We start from the raw sequence: 17,989 nt of genomic DNA, 5'->3' as shown, positions 1-17,989 counted from the left end.
CCACTCCATCATGCTGCCCTGACAGAGATGGCAAGAGCTTTAGGGTGAAGCAAATACAGGACCCCACAGGAGACTGATATGCACAGGAGACTGAATGCATACAAAAAAAGTTCTATTCATCACCTGTAGCCAACATTTAAAAAATGAGCTATATAAGCCACGGCTGAAAAAGAAGTATTCCTAAGGGGTACTAAGCAGGTATGTCTGCAAGGGTGGTGGGCACAGAGATCCATCTACAGGACTTTGTAGCATCATACAAAAATTTCAGCTTGGAAGTGATCTCAGAAGGTCCAACCTCCTGCTTAAAGCAGGGTCAGCTCTGTAGATATAATATCTTGTACAAGCCTCCTCACTTTTAATTGAATTTACTTTAGATTAAAACCAATTACAAAAAGAAATAATTTTGGTAGTTCTTCCACCCAAAAACCAGAGATCTTCCATGTCTAGTTTTAAATGTCAAAACTACAGCTGAAAAGAGAGACCAGCTGAGAAAGCAGTCCTGAATTCTCCTGGGGCAGTGAGGAAAGGAAAAAAAAGACTGAGCTAAAATAGCAACCTCCTGTTTTCAAACTGGAGTAGCTGTACCTCTCGGATAGGCAGAACATGCTGCAAAAGGCTTCAAGATGCCTTTGCAAGTATTAGACATTAGTGTGTTAATTCTTACATACCAGATAGGAAAGAGATACCAGAGTAAATCTTCTCAACTGAAACAAAAATATTTATAGTTCCAAGTTGGTCCACAGAGGTCAAATAACCACTGCCTCCACTGCCAGTCAAAGATTACTAGAGTAAACACAAGGGAGTCTTATACAATACCCTTATTCTTATATTAAACCTGTCTTTTTGCTTGGAACTGATCAAGTGAAGGAGCAGTCAATCAATTCTTTCTTGCTCCTCAAACCAGGATCAGCACTGTGGATAGACAGGATACAAATTTAATTTTCAATTCAAGAGGTTTAAATTAAGCTCTAGGAATAACACTTTCCTCTTTTTTATGGGACAAAGTGGAAATAAAGAAGTGGAGAAACTATTTAAGCTGCATGGCAGAGCAGATACAGATCAAGAACAAGGCCCAGGCATTACCGTAGTTTTTTCTGATAAGAAGATCTAACTTCTAAAACCACCAGAAATAAAAGCTTTCTTCAAAATAGGATTATTTTTACAACTAGCCTTAAAACAATACATTTTTTATTCTAACATTCAACCCAACCTAATAACAGCTAATGCAGCCAACATGCAAACAAACACCTCAAGTTGCAAAGAAGTCCAGCTCTGATGGTATTACCTGCTGGCTGCTGAGTTCTCCAAGGACTCCTATGAACAACTTAGAAAACTCTGGGTGTTTAGGTCATGTGTGAAGAACTTTCACTGAACTCAGCAATCCTTGCACAGCCATACAAATCACTACTGCACTGTTGCTCTGTCAAAAGGATTGGGTCCCATTCAAGAGATTAAGGTTTAATGTGCTTACTAGAAGGAAAACCACCACCAAAAAACATGTTGAAGAGGTCCTCGGGGGAGATGTCTGCCTCAAACCCGCGGTGGAAGTCCGAGTGACTGTGTCCGTGCCGAGCTGGGTTGAGTTTCTCGTCTCCAAACTGGTCATATTGCTTCCTCTTCTCTGGGTTGCTCAATACTGCGTATGCATTACCAATGGCTGAAATATTGACAATAAGGAAGCAGTCAGCTCCTTTCTTCTACAGATAATACATTTAGTCCTGCAAACTGCCAGGACTTGCCTTTCTTATTACGCAAATGAGATTCTCAACTACCCACATCTTTTCAACAGGCTACTTCAGCGGCAGAGCACTAGCATCTGGCACGCTTCTCTGGCAAACACAGACAGAAAGAAACCATAAGAAGAGATTCAATTAAAAAGGCTTTAATTAATTCAAATGAGGAAGTTATGATATGACTGGTATAAATTCGGTACATGTCCCTAGAGAAACCATCTCAGATGAATGAAACTATGAACTGCAAAGGAAATGCTGGTAGCAGAGCAGCTACATGTTTGACTTAAACTTATTTCTTTTGAACAACTAATGCCCAAGTCCTTCAGCTGTAAGCAACTGTATAGGAAAATACAAGTTCAGTTGACAAATCTTATTCAGAAGTGGCACTAAGGGAATTTAATGTCATAGCCTAAAACCAGAACTGCAAAGAATTTATATAAGGGCTAGGTCACTGAAAGAGACTTTTAAAACCTCCCATAAGAGCTAGTAAGAAAACACTGGCTAGAAGTTGTGTCCATCAACCATGAATTTCAAGATTTCTAGATGCCAAAAATAAGGTGCATAATTACAAAGACTGTTAGTGCCTTTGATGGTAGAAATGTCGTGGAACTAAAGCCCCTCCAGTTCCCCAGCTCACTCTCCTTCCAACCTCAGCATGTTTGAGCCTTTCTACCAGAATATCTGCCTATCACTCTTCTATTTCTGTACTTCTCTGTTGACACATTCCAGCTTACCACTTCCCCTCTACACCAACCTACCCAAGAGCCTCCCTACGTGACTTCAGAGCCTATCCTCTCCTCCTTGTGTTGCAAGAAGGCAAAAATGTTCATGCCAGTAGTTGCCTGGTGTATGAAAGGCAGGGGCAGAAGTGATAGAAAAGGGAGATACATGCCCTTTGGAGGAGATTAACTCCAAGATCCAACATTTTGCTGGTAGTCAGATTGAGGTGTATGGTTTCTTCTTAGACCAGAGATTTGGAGTGTGGCGGATGTAATGTCAGTACACTTGTTCTCCTTCTTGGTTATAATTAGTTCACACAGAGCAAACACTTCTACAAACAGGCAGTGAAGCTGGATGACAAGGACTGTCTCTCAGCATATTAGCTTGATCTTTCAAATTGTATGATTAAGCAATGAAAATGTAGCAGTTCAGGGTTTTGTTTGTTTCTGACTTTCTGCTGACAAAGCCCAAGAAACATCTCATTCCAGATCAGGATTTTAGCTCAAAGTAGCCAGTTTCAACTCTTTCTCCAGTATCATCCAAAGGTAGTGATGCAGATCTGCCAGAAAACAAAGTGCAGCTAACTGCAACGACAGACTGAGACAAGGTCTTGGGACAAGCTGTAATACTTTATCAGCTGTCCCTGGGAAAACGAATGCCAAGACTTCACCTAATACATCAACGTAAGGAAAGATTAACTAAAATCCTCATAGCAGTGCACATTTTCCCCTTCACCCTCTGGAACCAAACAGCTGGACTTCAGCGAGCCCTGCAAAGTAGGAGCTCAGCTCAGGGGCTGAAGGACAGGGGAACGAATGAGGCAAGGCTTGGAGGAGAGATAACCTGACAGCAGATAGCTCTGTACTGGAGGATAAAGGGCACCTTGCTTAACACACGACTTCTGGCACGTAACTCCTGTCACAGCGTTCAGCAAACATCATTATTTAAGATTACAGGTGAAGAAACCTGCCTTTCGCCACTGAGCAGGTATCGAAGGATAAACTATCCAACAGCGGCTTACTGCACATGCGGCGTAGACAGATGTCTGTAGATGCTCACTCTTTAATCTGTCCCCCATACTAAAACAGGTTCTCCCAAGTAGCTGGGGGTCAGCTCATTATTTGCTAATGGCAACACACTTTATCAGTTAGGGATTTAAGTCCTAAAAGTCTTGAACAAACCTTACATAAGACTTTTACTGCTGAATTCATGTCTATTAGAAGCATACCCGAATACTGTATCAATACACTTATATCAGGCTAGCCTTGCTCCCTGCTCCAGCAGACATCTCATGTATTTCACTCCCAAGATGGCCAGAATCAGATGTTACTATTTAAATGCCTTAACACTGCAAAAACTGTGCTGTACAACTGGCATCAAGAAGTTCTGCATTTAGCAAAACTGTAATAATCAAACTTCTGCAGTTTGCAAAGGAAAATAGGGTTATATGTTCCAAGCAATAGCAATTCTCTTGGAAAATTATGCCACTTTTAAGGTATCTTATTACCCAGAAACATCCCTGCTGCATTTGTAGAGAGGCCCTGATAATTGGGCTCTTCGCAGCAGAACTGAACCTCCTGATGACCCTTTTTGAGTTCCAGCTGGGTTCAGTTGTATGGCTGATGGTTTAACCCTAAAAATTTTCACTTGGGTTTTCTATCCACCAATTCCATCTGCAGCCTTTCACAATGGTCAGGTTCTGAGTGCTTGCTTAGAAACCTGAAGGCTTACTGCCTGCCTGAAATTCTCAATGAGTGGAAGAGTCTAAACACAGGTTCTGAAGAAGGTGATTTTCCTGCCATTGGGCCTCCCCAACAGTGTTTCTCTTGAGGGACTCATGAACCCAGCAGCTGCCTGTAGTACTGAACAATTCAGTGGGTCTCTGCTGGATTTGTCAGTAGACAGGGGTGCATCCCAGCACCTGCGCTGTGCTGGATGGCTGCAGGACTTTGAGCTTCTCTCTGCTGGGTGAATGATCCTGCATCTCTCCAGAAAAGACACTGGTAACATCCCGAGGGAATTTTCTTCTGAGCAGTGTGGCAGGAGGATGAAGCAACACATAGGAAGGGCTACTAGGAGAAAAGGAAGGAAGGCTTCTCCTTGTCCAACTAGCAGAAGTGAATCCTACCTGTGCCCACCTGTGTTTATCATTTTAAGCTTATACTTTATTTGTAATACAACCAGATCAGAAGAGAGACAACTTTACAAAGAACTTTATTTCACTCTACCTGGCTCATGAGGTTGTTCTTAAGAGTCCTTGCTACCCCAGCTCAGCACCATTGCCTGATAGATGAGGGCAAATCAAAGAGCTGGAAATGCTTTTTACCTTTAAATGCCTCTGTAGCCCCTGGTGCGTGGTTCTTATCTGGGTGAAACTTCAGTGCAAGTTTCCGGTAGGCCTTTTTGAGGTCCTCATCAGAAGCTTCTCTGTTTACTCCCAGAATTTCATAGTAATCTTTGCATTGCTTTACCCTGACAGCAGAGAAGGGGAAAAACATAGACAGTTTCAGCTCTGAAAAGCACTTTGCTTTGAATACATCAACTCTGCACCATCTCATACATCACAGTTTCAATCAATGTTGTTCAGTGAACTCTGGTTTACTCAGCTCTAATTCCTCACAGGATGAGCCTATTTTTTCACCGACTCATTCCCACTGTGGCTACATTACTAGCATACAAACATTCTCACAGAACAAGTCAAGCCAGTAGAGGTAGAAGGGCCTCTCCTCAGGCAATGATATCACCCACAGAGGAATGTGATTGGCAAATAAGCTTCAGATTCATCATGCTAACGTTTTGGAAGCTATTTGGGATTGGCTGGGCAGGATCTGATGGATAGCTGGGCTATTGGTGTCCCCCCCCCCAGTCTCCTCATACTCAATTAATTCACAGACCTAAAAATAACATCAGCTGAATACTAGATGAAGAAAGACGAAGCTGCCCAGGCCTGTGTGTGCAGCCAGTTTGTTCTGGGTACACTCACAGCCTAGCGATGGTTTCTCCTTCTCACATGACTTTGATGAGACAGAACACAGCTTGCTGGGGTTTTGGAGAAATGGATGATGTAACAAACATCCCCATAAGCCCATTAGCCACAGCAGCTCTTGTGCAATTCAGGCCGTGTCCATAACCTTAAACAAAGTTCACCCAGTGGCTGTGCCTGCAGTTCATCCTTCAACTTCCAGTATTTTCAAATGGTAGAAAGGAATAAAGAATGGCTTGAAACAGGATTTGGAAAACAGATGACTGGATAAACATGCCCTGGGACCTTTCAGCAAGAGCTTTAGAAGTGTATCATGCTAATAGAGTGAAGCATCTAACAGCAGACTTCTAGTTTATTGGGTTCTAGGAACAGAGTATCATCAGGAGAGAGGAAGAGGAATATGTCCTATCACTTCCTACTAGACCAAAGCTTAGAGCAGGAGGACTACCTTCCGCAAGCTGTGACCCTTGACTTCCACCTATAGGATCCCACAGGAGCACATGGGATTTTCACAGCATTACTGAATAACACTAAAGCAAACATTAATGTGAAGTCCATGAGATGAATGCATCCAAAATGCCTCTCTGGACCTCAGCCAGGAAGAGGCCTACATGCTTACAGCTCAAGCCCTCGTGCATGCCTTTGGGGGGAAATCTCATCCCTCATAGACCCAATCCAGCTGCTTCCCAGAGCTGGTGAAGCTATAAATCCTCCTAGTATGCTTTTAACACCCAGCCAGCTAAACCCCACCCAATCTGGTTCAAAGCTGAAATCTTTAAATCCCTGTGAAAAACAGAACGGTATCACATGACCAAATCAAACAAACTGCCAGTTGAAGCCATGGAGAGCCCTGCACACACCTTTTCACTGCATCCACCTGGTCCTGAGTGTAGCCCTTGGGGGCCTCTCCACCAACGTCCCCGTTGGCAGATGGGAAGTTCCCGCCCATTTTCTTGAACTGAGGGTTTGTGGACTCCCTGGACTGGGACTGGCCATTGGCTGATTGCTCGTTCTTGTTGAGTGATTCAAGCAGAACTGAAATTACAACAAGATGAAAAGAAAAAGTTAAGAGACCACTAAGTTTAATCTGCCCTCTCAACTCTCCCATCCATCCCTGCCACCACTCTAAGATGCCCCATCCTTCATCAGAAAGTCTCTCACCTTTTCACCCAGGAACCCTTGAACTCCTGCTGCTTTTTGCCCAGATGTGAGGGCTACTGCTGAAGATATTGCCTCCTTCTCCCATCACACACAACCTTCACCAAAACCCCAGGCCTACCCAGCTGAACAATTCAGGAGCCATAATGGATCACGAAAGTGGTGCATCCTTGTCCTCTTTTTTCCTTACGTCTCTCCTTAACAGTGAAGCATTTCCACATTTGTTCTCCACCATATTATAAAGCAAGTTATTCTTCTCTATCTCCTGCCTTTTGGAATCTACTGGTAAATAATGTGACAAAGCCATATATTTAGAGAACTTAGAAAATAATACTGTGGGATGCCAGTCACATGGGACACTCTTTCTAGGACAGAACTGCAGCACTGACTGCTGGCAGCACCATAGAATCATAGAATAGTCAGGGTTGGAAAGGACAAAGGACCTTGAGATCATCTAGTTCCAATCCCCCCTGCCATGGGCAGGGACACCCCACACTAAACCATGCCACCCAAGGCCTCATCCAACCTGGCCTTGAACACCGCCAAGGATGGAGCATTCACGACCTCCCTGGGCAACCCATTCCAGTGCCTCACCACCCTCTCAGTAAAGAATTTCTTCCTTAGATCCAATCTAAACTTCCCCTGTTGAAGTTTGAACCCGTTACCCCTTGTCCTGTCACTACAGTCCCTGATGAAGAGTCCCTCCCCAGCATCCTTGTAGGCCCCCTTCAGATACTGGAAGGCTGCTATGAGGTCTCCATGCAGCTTCTCTTCTCCAGGCTGAACAGCCCCAACTTTCTCAGCCTCTCTTCATACAGGAGGTGCTCCAGTCCCCTGATCATCCTCATGGCCCTCCTCTGGACTTATTCCAACAGTTCCATGTCCTTTTTACGTTGAGGACACCAGAACTGCACACAATACTCCACGTGAGGTCTCACGAGAGCAGAGTAGAGGGGCAGGATCACCTCCTTTGACCTGCTGGTCACACTCCTCTTGATGCAGCCCAGGATACAGTTGGCTTTCTGGGCTGCGAGCACACACTGAAGCTGGCTCATGTTCATTTTTTCATCGACCAACACCCCCAAGTCCTTCTCTGCAGGGCTGCTCTGAATCTCTTCTCTGCCCAACCTGTAGCTGTGCCTGGGATTGCTCTGACCCAGGTGTAGGACCTTGCACTTGGCATGGTTAAACTTCATCAGGTTGGCATCAGCCCACCTCACAAGCGTGTCGAGGTCCCTCTGGATGGCATCCCTTCCCTCCAGTGTATCAACCGAACCACACAGCTTGGTGTCATCGGCAAACTTGCTGAGGGCACACTCAATCCCACTGTCCATGTCACCCACAAAGATGTTGAACAAGACCGGTCCCAACACCGATCCCTGAGGGACACCACTCGTTACCGGTCTCCAGCCGGACATCGAGCCATTGACCACAACTCTTTGCGTGCGGCCATCCAGACAGTTCTTTATCCACTGAGTGGTCCATCTATCAAATTGATGTCTCTCCGATTTAGAGACAAGGATGTCATGTGGGATAGCGTCAAAGGCTTTGCACAAGTGCAGGTAGATGACATCAACTGCTCTATCCCTGTCCATCAGTTCTGTAGCCCCATCATAGAAGGCCACCAAATTGGTCAGGCAGGATTTCCCTTAGTGAAGCCATGCTGGCTGTCACCAACCACCTCCTTGTTTTTCATGTGCCTTAGCATGTCTTCCAGGAGAATCTGCTCCAAGAGTTTGCCAGGCACAGAGGTGAGACTGACTGGTCTGTAACAACCCGGGTCATCCATTTTCCCCTTCTTGAAAATGGGGGTTATATTTCCTTTTCCAGTCATCGGGAACTTCACCTGACTGCCATGATTTTTGAAATATGATGGCCAGTGGCTTAGCAACTTCATTCGCCAGCTCCTTCAGGACTCACGGATGGGTTTCATCAGGTCCCATGGACCTGTGCATGTCCAGGTTCTTAAGATGGTCTCGAACCAGATCCTCTCCTACAGTGGGCCTAGGGTCTTCATTCTCACAGTCCCTGCGTTTGCCTTCCAAGACTTGGGTGGTGTGGTCCGAGCCTTTGCCACCGAAGACTGAGGCAAAGAAGTCATTAAGAACCTCAGCCTTCTCCAAATCCAGGGTAGCCAGTTCTGACAGCTTACAAGAGAGGGCCCACGTTGTCCCTAGGCTGTCTTTTATTTGCAGTGTACCTATAGAATAGATCCATAACACATGAGTCAGAAGGGTACTTTGTTCTCTTGCACTGTCTTACCTACATATTCAGTGTGTGTAGAAGCTATGAAAACCATCTTCACTCTCAACTACTGAATACCAATTGCATAAATTCAGGTTCCCTTTTCTTAAGTGGGGTGCCCATGTTTATTGGGGAAACTGCTGTGGACTGTTGCGTCCTTGCAAGGCTCAGACGCTGTCTTCCATCCTTTTTAGCCAACAGGGGACAAACATTCAGGCCTGGCCTAACCGCACAGGTGACAACACTGTAAAACCAAGTGAGACTCCTCCAAGCACAGAAATGTCTCACCATTATGCATTTCCCTGGCACCTGGATGATGCCATCTCTTTAAACTCTTTCTGTATTTTTTTTTACCATATGTCAGAATGACCTCTTCATGCCTCTAGTTTCTTAAGTTTATATACTGCATCCCATCAAAAAGAATAGGCACATGTTTAATAATATGTTTAGAACCAGATATTATCGGCAAAGGCATCAGTAACTTGACGAGCTTGCAGTCCCTTATCCAGGAGGCTAGAGCTGAGAGGGACATTTCATCTCCTCCAGCAGACTGCGTGTTACAGACCTTGCACTATGGGGGTATTACGTTCTTTATGCAAGTGCAAACAACACTTGCAGGGCAAGAGATGAGCCCAGATATCCTATCTGCCCCACAGAGCTTGTAGGGGCAAGAAAAAAATGCTCAGTAATCCAACAGCCAATACAGGCAATTGTTACAGGCTGGAGGATAAAAATGACAGCAGGTAAAAAGCAGTAATTCATGGAATGAGCTTAGGAACTTCACGGATTTCAGCTTTCAGAAAACTAAATCCTTCCTTTGCTCGTATTTACACCACTACAGTGCTCACAAAACCATAGTCTTTGCTTTTGATCCTTCCAAACCTGGAGCAAACTCCTATTTACTTTTAAACCCCACCTTGCGAGGCTGTCCCTCCATCCACCCCACTTTTGATGTTTTGGCATCAGTTCCCTACAGCTTGCCAAGAGATTTTTGGTAATGTAGTTCCCCAAAACAACCACAGAAGTCCACATATGGCCTCAGTTCAGTCCTGTTTTGCTCTACAGCCCCAGTCCTATTGCATCTACATCCCAAAGCCACGCTGGTCCTCTGTGGAATGACAGCACAGCAGAAATTCATGAACTACTGAAGCAGAGACTACTCTGAATGAGTTTTCAGTTCTGCTACCTCAGCTCCCAAGCAGATATGTGCTGTGGGTCACTCTTCCTCACTTGTTAGGCAGCATTTGCCCAACTTCTGCTAATTTTTCCAAAATTCCCTCTTCCAGGTGACCAGTGTGACTTTGTGGCCCACGCTGTGGCAGCGTAAAAGGCTTTTGCTGACATTCCCTTGCAAAACCCTTTTCAGATCCTGTGACGACACCTGCAGGACCCAGACAGGGTCAGAGTCTGAAGCACCGGCTGAGCAAGGTCCACATGGCAGATCATTGCCAAACCCAGTGTAACTCCTGAGAAAGAGAAGAAATTTCCCAAGGGCGCATAAACTATGTAAAGACTCTATGACCACAGTGTAAATGTGGGAACTTTGGCAACATTTCCCAACCATACACCCAAAGTGCACAGGCAAGCAACCGGAAGAACATCAAGCGAAAGGTCCTTGGACAGCAGCTCACACAGCTGCACTAGCAGCTTGGTTGGGTCTGGCCACAAATTAGCATGGTGTATTTAACATTAACCTGCCCTGCTGTTTCCCTTTCCCCTGCTTTCCTTCCCTATGCTCTTCTCCAACAGTACATATTCCACCTTTCACTCCAGCTGTCCCAGACCACAGGAGTAGGGCAAACCCTGATGGCTTTATACTGCAAACTGGTGCTTGCTGTTATCCAGATCTGCTTTTCTGGCGCATGACTTAGCAGAGCTCCTCAGGAAGAACAATGCTGGTCAGGGTGGGCTTTTCTATGTACTATGCCACACTTTTTCCTCCAAAAGTCACTTTTCCTACCCAACAATTTTGCAAAAGTATGAACTCTGAATGGGAAGGAAAACCACGCCACACATACGACAACCTGACGCCCTATGTTTGAGGGAATGGGAAGAGACCTTGTGCAACAGGGAAAGCCTTGGGCTCTTTACAGGGCAGAGAAGCTGCAAAACACAGCTGAAGAATGAAAACTCAGGTAAGGCGTGTCAAAGTAAAAAAAGAAAATAGTAAGAAAAAACCCACATCCCTTTGCATAAATTTCTGCAACGTAAGAACACACAGAGGAAGAACTGCCTGGCTGCTTCTGCAAACCACTTCCCAGTTGCTTTTGTGACATATTAGTTACATATGCTGTAAAGCTTCCAGGAAATTAGATTGTTCCTTAAAACCTACAGAACTAGCAGAAGGTCTTCAAGGAGGAAGATGGGTTTTTTTATGCACGCTGAAATGGACTGCAGTAGTTGGTCTGTGGTAATCAATGGCGGCATTCAAAATGAGGAGCCACACTTGCTGAGCAGAAGAGCTGGGACACCAGGTAATGCTGGAGCACATAAGCTCAAACGACGTAAGTCTGTGTGAGATCGCCGCCTGCTGCTCCTGGGGCTGAGGTGCTCGAAGAGGGGATCCTCCAGCAGGGCCAGCACAGCTGCACCCCTGAGCGAGGGATGGAGGTGAAGGCAACCCAAGTGTGAGAGGACGAAGAAGAGCGGGAAGGAGACGGGCTTTCTGCAGCCCGACCGAGAACTTCCTTCTCCCTCATCAAGCCCCTTCGGCCCCCGGCAACGACATCCTCGCAGCGACGCTCCCACGCGTGGTCATGACCGCGGGTCCGGGGCACAAAACCAGCGAGCTCTTATGGAGAAAATAAAGCCACCGAGCTCTGCTCGCACCGTGCCTTTTCTCGCCATCCACTCTCTGGACGGACACCTCCCTCGCACCCTCACGCTTGCCCTAGTCAGCTACAAGGGCCGAGGGGCGGCGAGGGGCTACCGCGGGGAACCGCAAGCAGCCGGTAACAGGCTGTCTCAGATAGGCAGCAGCGCCGGGAGCTCCGTGACCCTCCCGTCCCCCCGGGCTGGGGCACACATACACACTACGGGCCCCCACACATCCCTCCAGCCCCTCAAGGCGGCGCAGCCCGTCCGCCGCAAAGCCCTCTGGGAGCGGCCGCGTACCCATCGCCCCCTCTCGGCGGACTCGTCTACCCGGCGTGCCCCATGGGCCCACCCCTTCGGCGCAGGCGCTGTGCCGGTGAGAGGTCAGGCGCGGCGGCGGCGGCGCAGGCCCAGCTCCCCCGGGTCCCCCGCCACCCCCCCCAACACCCCACCGGGCTCTCACCGCGGACCCGAGGCGAGGGGTACAAGCGCTGCGCCTTCTCCAGGAAGCGGCGGGCCTTGTCGGGCTGATTGGCCTTGGCGGCAGCCAGTGCGATACCGATACACCGCTCCGCCTCGTCCCTGTTCGACTCCATGGCGGCGGCGGCGGCAGCGGCAGCCCGGCGGGTGGCGAGGGGGCGGGGCCGCGCGCGGTCTGATGGCGTCATCATCGCCAGGTGTCATTGGGGCGGAGCCAGGCCCCGCCATCGGTGCCCCGACACCACCAGCCCTGGGGAAGGGCAGGCGGAACGGCGGCGCCGATGCCTGCTCCCGCTCCCGGAAGAGGGCCGAATGGTGTCGGGACAGGTGACGACTCCGCGGAGGGTTCTGAGTAGCAGCGGGACGGGCAGAACAACCATCGCTGCAGGCAGGATGGGCAAAGCCTGCCACGAAACACCCGTCCATGTAACTTGACAGTCCAGGGAACAGCACCTGAACAGAGCGCGCTACCCGAGAGTAGATGGAACGCAGCAGCTCTGGGCTTTCCAGTGCTGGAAAGTGATGTTTTTTCAATCCTCCTTCCAAACACCCCATCTCTGGTGACTTGCCACCATCCTTAAGTGAAGACATGAATAAGTCAAAAGAGACAAGCCACAGGCCATGTTGTGAGCAACATCTTTACATGATACAGAGAGGACAACACTTGGCAAATAACAACTTTCAGCCTGCTCCTGTTACAGAACAATTCCCGTCGGAGAAGGATCCCCCACCGGCAGCAGGTTGGTTATGCAAGGCAGGATAGGTGGGAGAGCCAGTTGGTCCACTATCTTTAACTGCTCTTCCACCAGAGGCAGCACCTTGGCTCAGGCAGCCCTTTTGTGGATGCATGTCGTGTCTGCCCTTCCCCAAAAGCCTGGGGGAGCACGGAGCACTCAGCCAACCAAAATCCTGTGGTGGCTCTCACCACCTGGCGGCTCCAGCCTCTGCTCCTAGGTCCCACTGCTAGGGAGCAATCTAAGAATTAAAATAAACCCCATGCCATTTTGTAATAACATTAAATAAGTGATTTGGGTGCAGCCCCACAAGACTGCTTCATGCCCAGCTGTGCAGGCAAGGCTCATCACAAAGCAGAAGTGGTGACACTAAGAAAAGTCCTTTTTCCTGAGAGGAACATCAGCGGCAAGCAGAAGCTGCAAATACAACAAGCTTTCATTTCTAACTTTGATTTACAAAAATCTCCTGTTATGAACAGTCTGGGCTTGCCAGAGCCTGGTGCCACCCCGCAGGTGCCTGCAGGCAGTGGTGGCAGGGCTGAGACAGGGAACCTGGGCGCTCCTGCCTGACCCAACTAGTGCTTGGGCATGGCAAAGTCCCATGCTGTCTCCTGGGCACATTTCCACATCGCCCGCATGAGTCGCGTGAAGCCCATGTCCTTGGGCTTCTCCAAGCCTCTCATAAGGCGCTGCTTCATTATGGCAACAAACTCCTTGTTGCTCAGCTCACCGTTCCCTGTGAGAAGAAGAAAAAATTAGAAACACTAAACCCCACCAACAACCTCCTCCCTGCAATGCACTAACGTTAAAGGGCAGCAGCCACAAGTGTCATTTCTTGCAGAAACTGAAATCATGTTTGGCTTCAACCTCCCAAAATATCCTGCTGAGCACACGTTGCTGACCCGCATGAGGTCAGCAATGTCAGGGCCCAGAGTTCTGGGGCTTGAAGATGCAAAAGCAAATGCAAAGCAAATGCCCATGCACCCACAAGGAACATTATGCTTTAAGTGGTTTAGGAAATTACAGGAGCACAGGGTAACAGCACAGATTTTTCTTAATGGAGTAGAAGGAAAGGTTCATTAAAGTAGTCTAGTGAGGATACTGAGAATTATGTCAACTAAATTTATGTTAAAAATAAGATTATAGTAAATTGGGGCAAATTTTATTCCATAGTTGCTTAACCACAAATAAATTAAAACCTCTGGGATTTTTATTTAGGGCACTGGCTGATCAGAGGGGACAGCAGCACCACAGTGCAAACGACAGCCTGACGCTTCTTTGCTGAGGGGCCGATGCCTCCTGCCAGTATGCCACATGTATCCTGTTGCCTGTCCTGCTCCCCTGCCTAGGGCGCACAGCTGACAGCACTGATTTTAGCTTCTGGGGAGCAGCACAGGAAAGCAACCCACCTTTGAGCACAGAAGATATATAAGGGACATCAGCCCTCCAGAAGCAAACTCACCACTGTCATCAGTTCCCCAGGTCAAAAGAGAGAGAACCTCTCTGGCTGATATGGGGAATCACATCATTTTATTTCATGAACAAGTTGCTTCATTTGAAAGCTTTGTTCCTGCCTTACATCCGAATGCGTATCTTGGCAGCAGAATTCCAGAAAAATATCAAGAGGTGAGTAAAATTCCCTCCGGTGTTGCAGGTTTTTGATGCATGCATGGTAATGTCTTTAAACATTGACAGAGTGAAAACACACAAAGGAGGTCTGTGCCTGCTTTTCCACTTGATTCCTTCCTTGCAGGGACTCCTCTGGCAACCACAGTCTTTTTCCCCAAAGGTTTTCTATCAAAATATTTAGCAGATTCTCTTATGAGAATCCTTGGTTCACTTCTTCAGCACTGAAGCACAGAGCATAAAACAAGAGATGCAACCTTAGAAAGGTGCAAAGAAGCAGGTGGGGCTGAAACCCAGAGGGATAATAAAGAATAAAATAGAAATTCTTAAAAAATGCTAATATTTATATCAGAATGCAAAAAACCTGTCTATTTATGTATCACTGCTGCCACTCAGAGCTGTCAAATCCCTATGACTGTGCTGAAGAATCAGGATGCTAGCAAGGTCTCTGTTTTTGGCTTCACAGTTTTGGGCAAATGCAGAATTCTGCTGCTTTCTAAGTCTGAATTGCTGCCACCATTCCCTGGTGGCGAAGACTCCACTAATGCTCATGAAGTACAATTCTCATGAATTCTCAACCCAAGACTGCTTCAGGATGGCAACAAGCTACCCCAAAGTGCTCACATCCTCTGTGGGCCAGCAAAGCAACAAGCTTCCCAGCAAAGCAGAGAGCTGCCATTAATTAAGCTGATATTTGTCCAGGACTCTGGAGATAACAAAACACCAGATAGGCTCATTTCCAACACTGGAGCACAACAGCTCATTTTGTTAAACAAAATAGAGTTTGGGGGTGGGGGTGGAACCTGTGCATGCCAAATGCTTGCATCCAGTGCTTTAAGATCAACATCTTGGAAGCCGGGTATCATCAAATAGCCTTCCTAGAAGGGCAGGAGAATGGGGCAAGGTTGGAGTCACTCACCGTCGCAGTCAAAGAGTGCAAACACCACGTCGCACACATGGTCAGAGAGCTCCACCTTGGCTACTGTCTTGGCCACTTGCTGCATTGTCACTGCAACAGAGGGAGGGCACAAGGTTAGTGAGATTATGTGATCTACCAACTGCAGCAAATACAGACAAAGGAGCAGAAGACTCTTTTTCCTCCACAGAAAACTGCCTTTACAAAAGCATGTCATGTTCAAAGAGGCTTGAAATAATCTTTGTCCCCAGCCCATTTAATACATGCCTCAAAATCATGCTCCTCAAAGCCTTTGCCTTCCTAATGCAACACTGCATGGGGTGTTACGCTCCTGGTAAGCACCAACATGCTGATACCTGTGTTCAACATAAACATTAAAAACAGAGATGAAATATTTTCCCCCAAAATTAAGTTACAAAAATTGGAGTTTGCACCCTGTCAAACACCATATGGAAAACCTCTCCTTATGGGCTTGAGCAACAAGGTGGCTCCTTCTGACTGAACTACAAAGATGATAGTCTATGAACCAACTATTCCAACAGGTTGGGAGTAATAACAACCAGTCTTCCTGTTAAGCAACGCAGGGCCAATAATTGCAGAATGAACCCATCCACGGTCTCCCTGTGACTGTGGACTCACGTGACAGGCTCCGCAGCAAGCAGACACCTTGCAATGAAATAAAGAGTTGTAACAAGTTATTTCGCTTCCCGCACCCCGGACTGGCAGCTGAGCTCATCAGCAAAGAAGCGAGCAGTAGTTTTATTCACACCTCTAGAAAAGAGCAAGCCATGGAGCTATCAGTCTGGCAGGGTTATGCAGTAGGTTTTGCTGCACAAAGAAAGAAAAAACCTCAAACTCACTGGGCTGTTTTAGCTGTTTCCTTACAGGTATTTGTGCATGTCTGGCTGCCCTCTAGTTAGTTTCTGATGGTTGCTAATTGAAGGAAGGAGAGGAGGTAAGAGCAGCTCAGCTGTCACTTTTGTCAGGGTTGAAACACTCTGCTCCCTTCCAGACACCTGATAAAATGAAAGGGCTTTGCACGACTCAATAAAATGGAAGGGCTTTGCATGGATGTGAGTGTATTTTAAGTTATATTGTTTTCCTATGAATTCTGACCCAAGGAAACCCTATTCACAGAGACTTTGCACCGCAGCAGCAAGCCCACAGGAACTAGGATGAATGTTTAGCTACAGAGCTCCCCTTCATTCAGCAAGGCGAAAGAGTGAAGCGGCACAACACAAAATCAGAATCAAAGAAAGCATCTGCTTTCATCCACAGCATCCATCTGGGTTCATGTACTCTGGCCCTTCAGAAATTTTGAAGAGTTATGTGTCAGAAAGTCAAGAATAAGCACCTGATCTGCACCATAACAGGATTAAATAGAACCTACATAAAATGTTTCTAATAGTGTGGGGTTTGTGTGGTTGGGTTTTTTGTTGTTGGTGGTTTTTTTGGTTGTTGTGGGGTTTTTTTGTTTGTTTATTTTTTTCTTTCAATGGATGTTCAGATTATTGGTTTCTTCCACCCCATTTCTGCTTCCCTAAGTGAGTTTTGGGGTTTTCCAGGAAGAACTCACAGCCACCATCAGGTCCTTTCTCCCTGTAAGATCCCTAGTGCAGGAGAAATCTGAAATTAAACAAAAGGTGGATTAAAATATAAATAATCTCAAGTAGGCACCCGCTGTTTCCTGTAATTGTTCTTTTTGAGTTAAAGTCCTTTCCCACATGATAGATGTAGCTCTGATCTGCAGTTATGACTCTGTATTTCAGTTCTGTCACCATAAGTCAGGATAAGGCTGCTGCTTCTATGTGTGTCCTGCTAGCAGCCAGAGCTTGCTTTAAGGAGGGCAGAGGCAATGGAATCATTAAAGACAACTTGAATTAATTTTATTCCCCAGCCTTATGCCCGAACCTTGCCAACCAAGCTGAGGTGAGACTCTGTGTCTCTCTCAACCAACCTGCACCAGCCAGGCTGCAGAATGTACTGTGCCACACATGTGGCACAGCTGGATAGTGAAGGAAAAGGGTGAATTAATGTTTTAAGCACAGGCACAAGCCATCACATCTGTGCATCCCTCTGTTTTTGAAGACACACAAATTTGCCACCAAGATGCAAAATGATTGAATGAATGAACCACAGCACAAGCAAGTAGGTGCATTAGATGGCAGCAGCCCTCAAAAGAGGGCTTTAACAGTCCACCACCAAAATTGCAAGTGTTGGTGTCTCCTACTGGTTCCCTTAATATGCAATCTGAGTTACTGTATGCATTTTGAGTGTCTTGTCTTTTTTCCCACTCCAATTCCCAGAACCACAGAGCAAGCAATGCCTCACCAAGTGCTTACAAACAGGGTTTTTCTATGAGTGAGAGCCTTGCCAGATGGCAAACTTCATGTTTTTACCTCTGTCTTGAGATTAATCACACATTTGGCCAAAATAATGGGCAGCTGGGCTGCTGCCATTTCCAGAATGGCACCCAGGGTGATGTGAACATGGCTCCTTGCCTTGGGTGGTCCCAGGCTGCAGAGGCAGGACATGTGTTTTGGGTTTCCAGAAATCAGGCTATTTAAGGTCTCACATTGAT

At 46.8% G+C, this 17,989-nt stretch overlaps 2 protein-coding genes and 1 long non-coding RNA gene across 7 annotated transcripts in view; 1 reads left to right on the top strand and 2 right to left on the bottom strand.

Annotated features, from left to right (window-relative positions):
- DNAJB12 (DnaJ heat shock protein family (Hsp40) member B12) overlaps positions 1–13,357 on the bottom strand; it is a 23,401-nt gene extending 10,044 nt beyond the window's left edge. Inside the window, exons 1-4 of one of the 2 annotated variants that reach the window (XM_080622128.1) lie at positions 12,116–13,357; positions 6,297–6,471; positions 4,780–4,925; positions 1,472–1,657 (exon numbers count right to left, since the gene is read on the bottom strand). In XM_080622128.1, the coding sequence (XP_080478254.1) occupies positions 1,472–1,657; positions 4,780–4,925; positions 6,297–6,471; positions 12,116–12,323 (715 nt within the window). In that variant the 5' untranslated portion in view covers positions 12,324–13,357. The remainder of the gene's footprint in view (positions 1–1,471; positions 1,658–4,779; positions 4,926–6,296; positions 6,472–12,115) is intronic. The other variant, XM_080622127.1, reaches the window with a different exon arrangement.
- LOC308223327 lies at positions 12,734–17,989 on the top strand. The gene is made up of 3 exons (XR_013957268.1): positions 12,734–12,872; positions 14,085–14,492; positions 14,959–17,989. It is a non-coding gene; the product is annotated as an uncharacterized lncRNA (long non-coding RNA).
- Positions 13,442–17,989, bottom strand: part of MICU1 (mitochondrial calcium uptake 1) — a gene marked incomplete at its 3' end in the record, with an annotated part of 112,481 nt that continues 107,933 nt past the window's right edge. For all 4 annotated transcript variants that reach the window (XM_080622123.1, XM_080622126.1, XM_080622122.1 and 1 more), the window contains 2 exons: positions 15,412–15,501; positions 13,442–13,602 (listed from right to left, as the gene is read on the bottom strand). In XM_080622123.1, the coding sequence (XP_080478249.1) occupies positions 13,442–13,602; positions 15,412–15,501 (251 nt within the window). The remainder of the gene's footprint in view (positions 13,603–15,411; positions 15,502–17,989) is intronic.

Source organism: Psittacula echo (assembly GCF_963264785.1).
Source record: "Psittacula echo genome assembly, chromosome: 6".
NCBI classification, from domain to species: domain Eukaryota; kingdom Metazoa; phylum Chordata; class Aves; order Psittaciformes; family Psittacidae; genus Psittacula; species Psittacula echo.
Note: the sequence above shows the minus strand (reverse complement) of the source record. Positions and strands in the feature narration are given on the sequence as shown.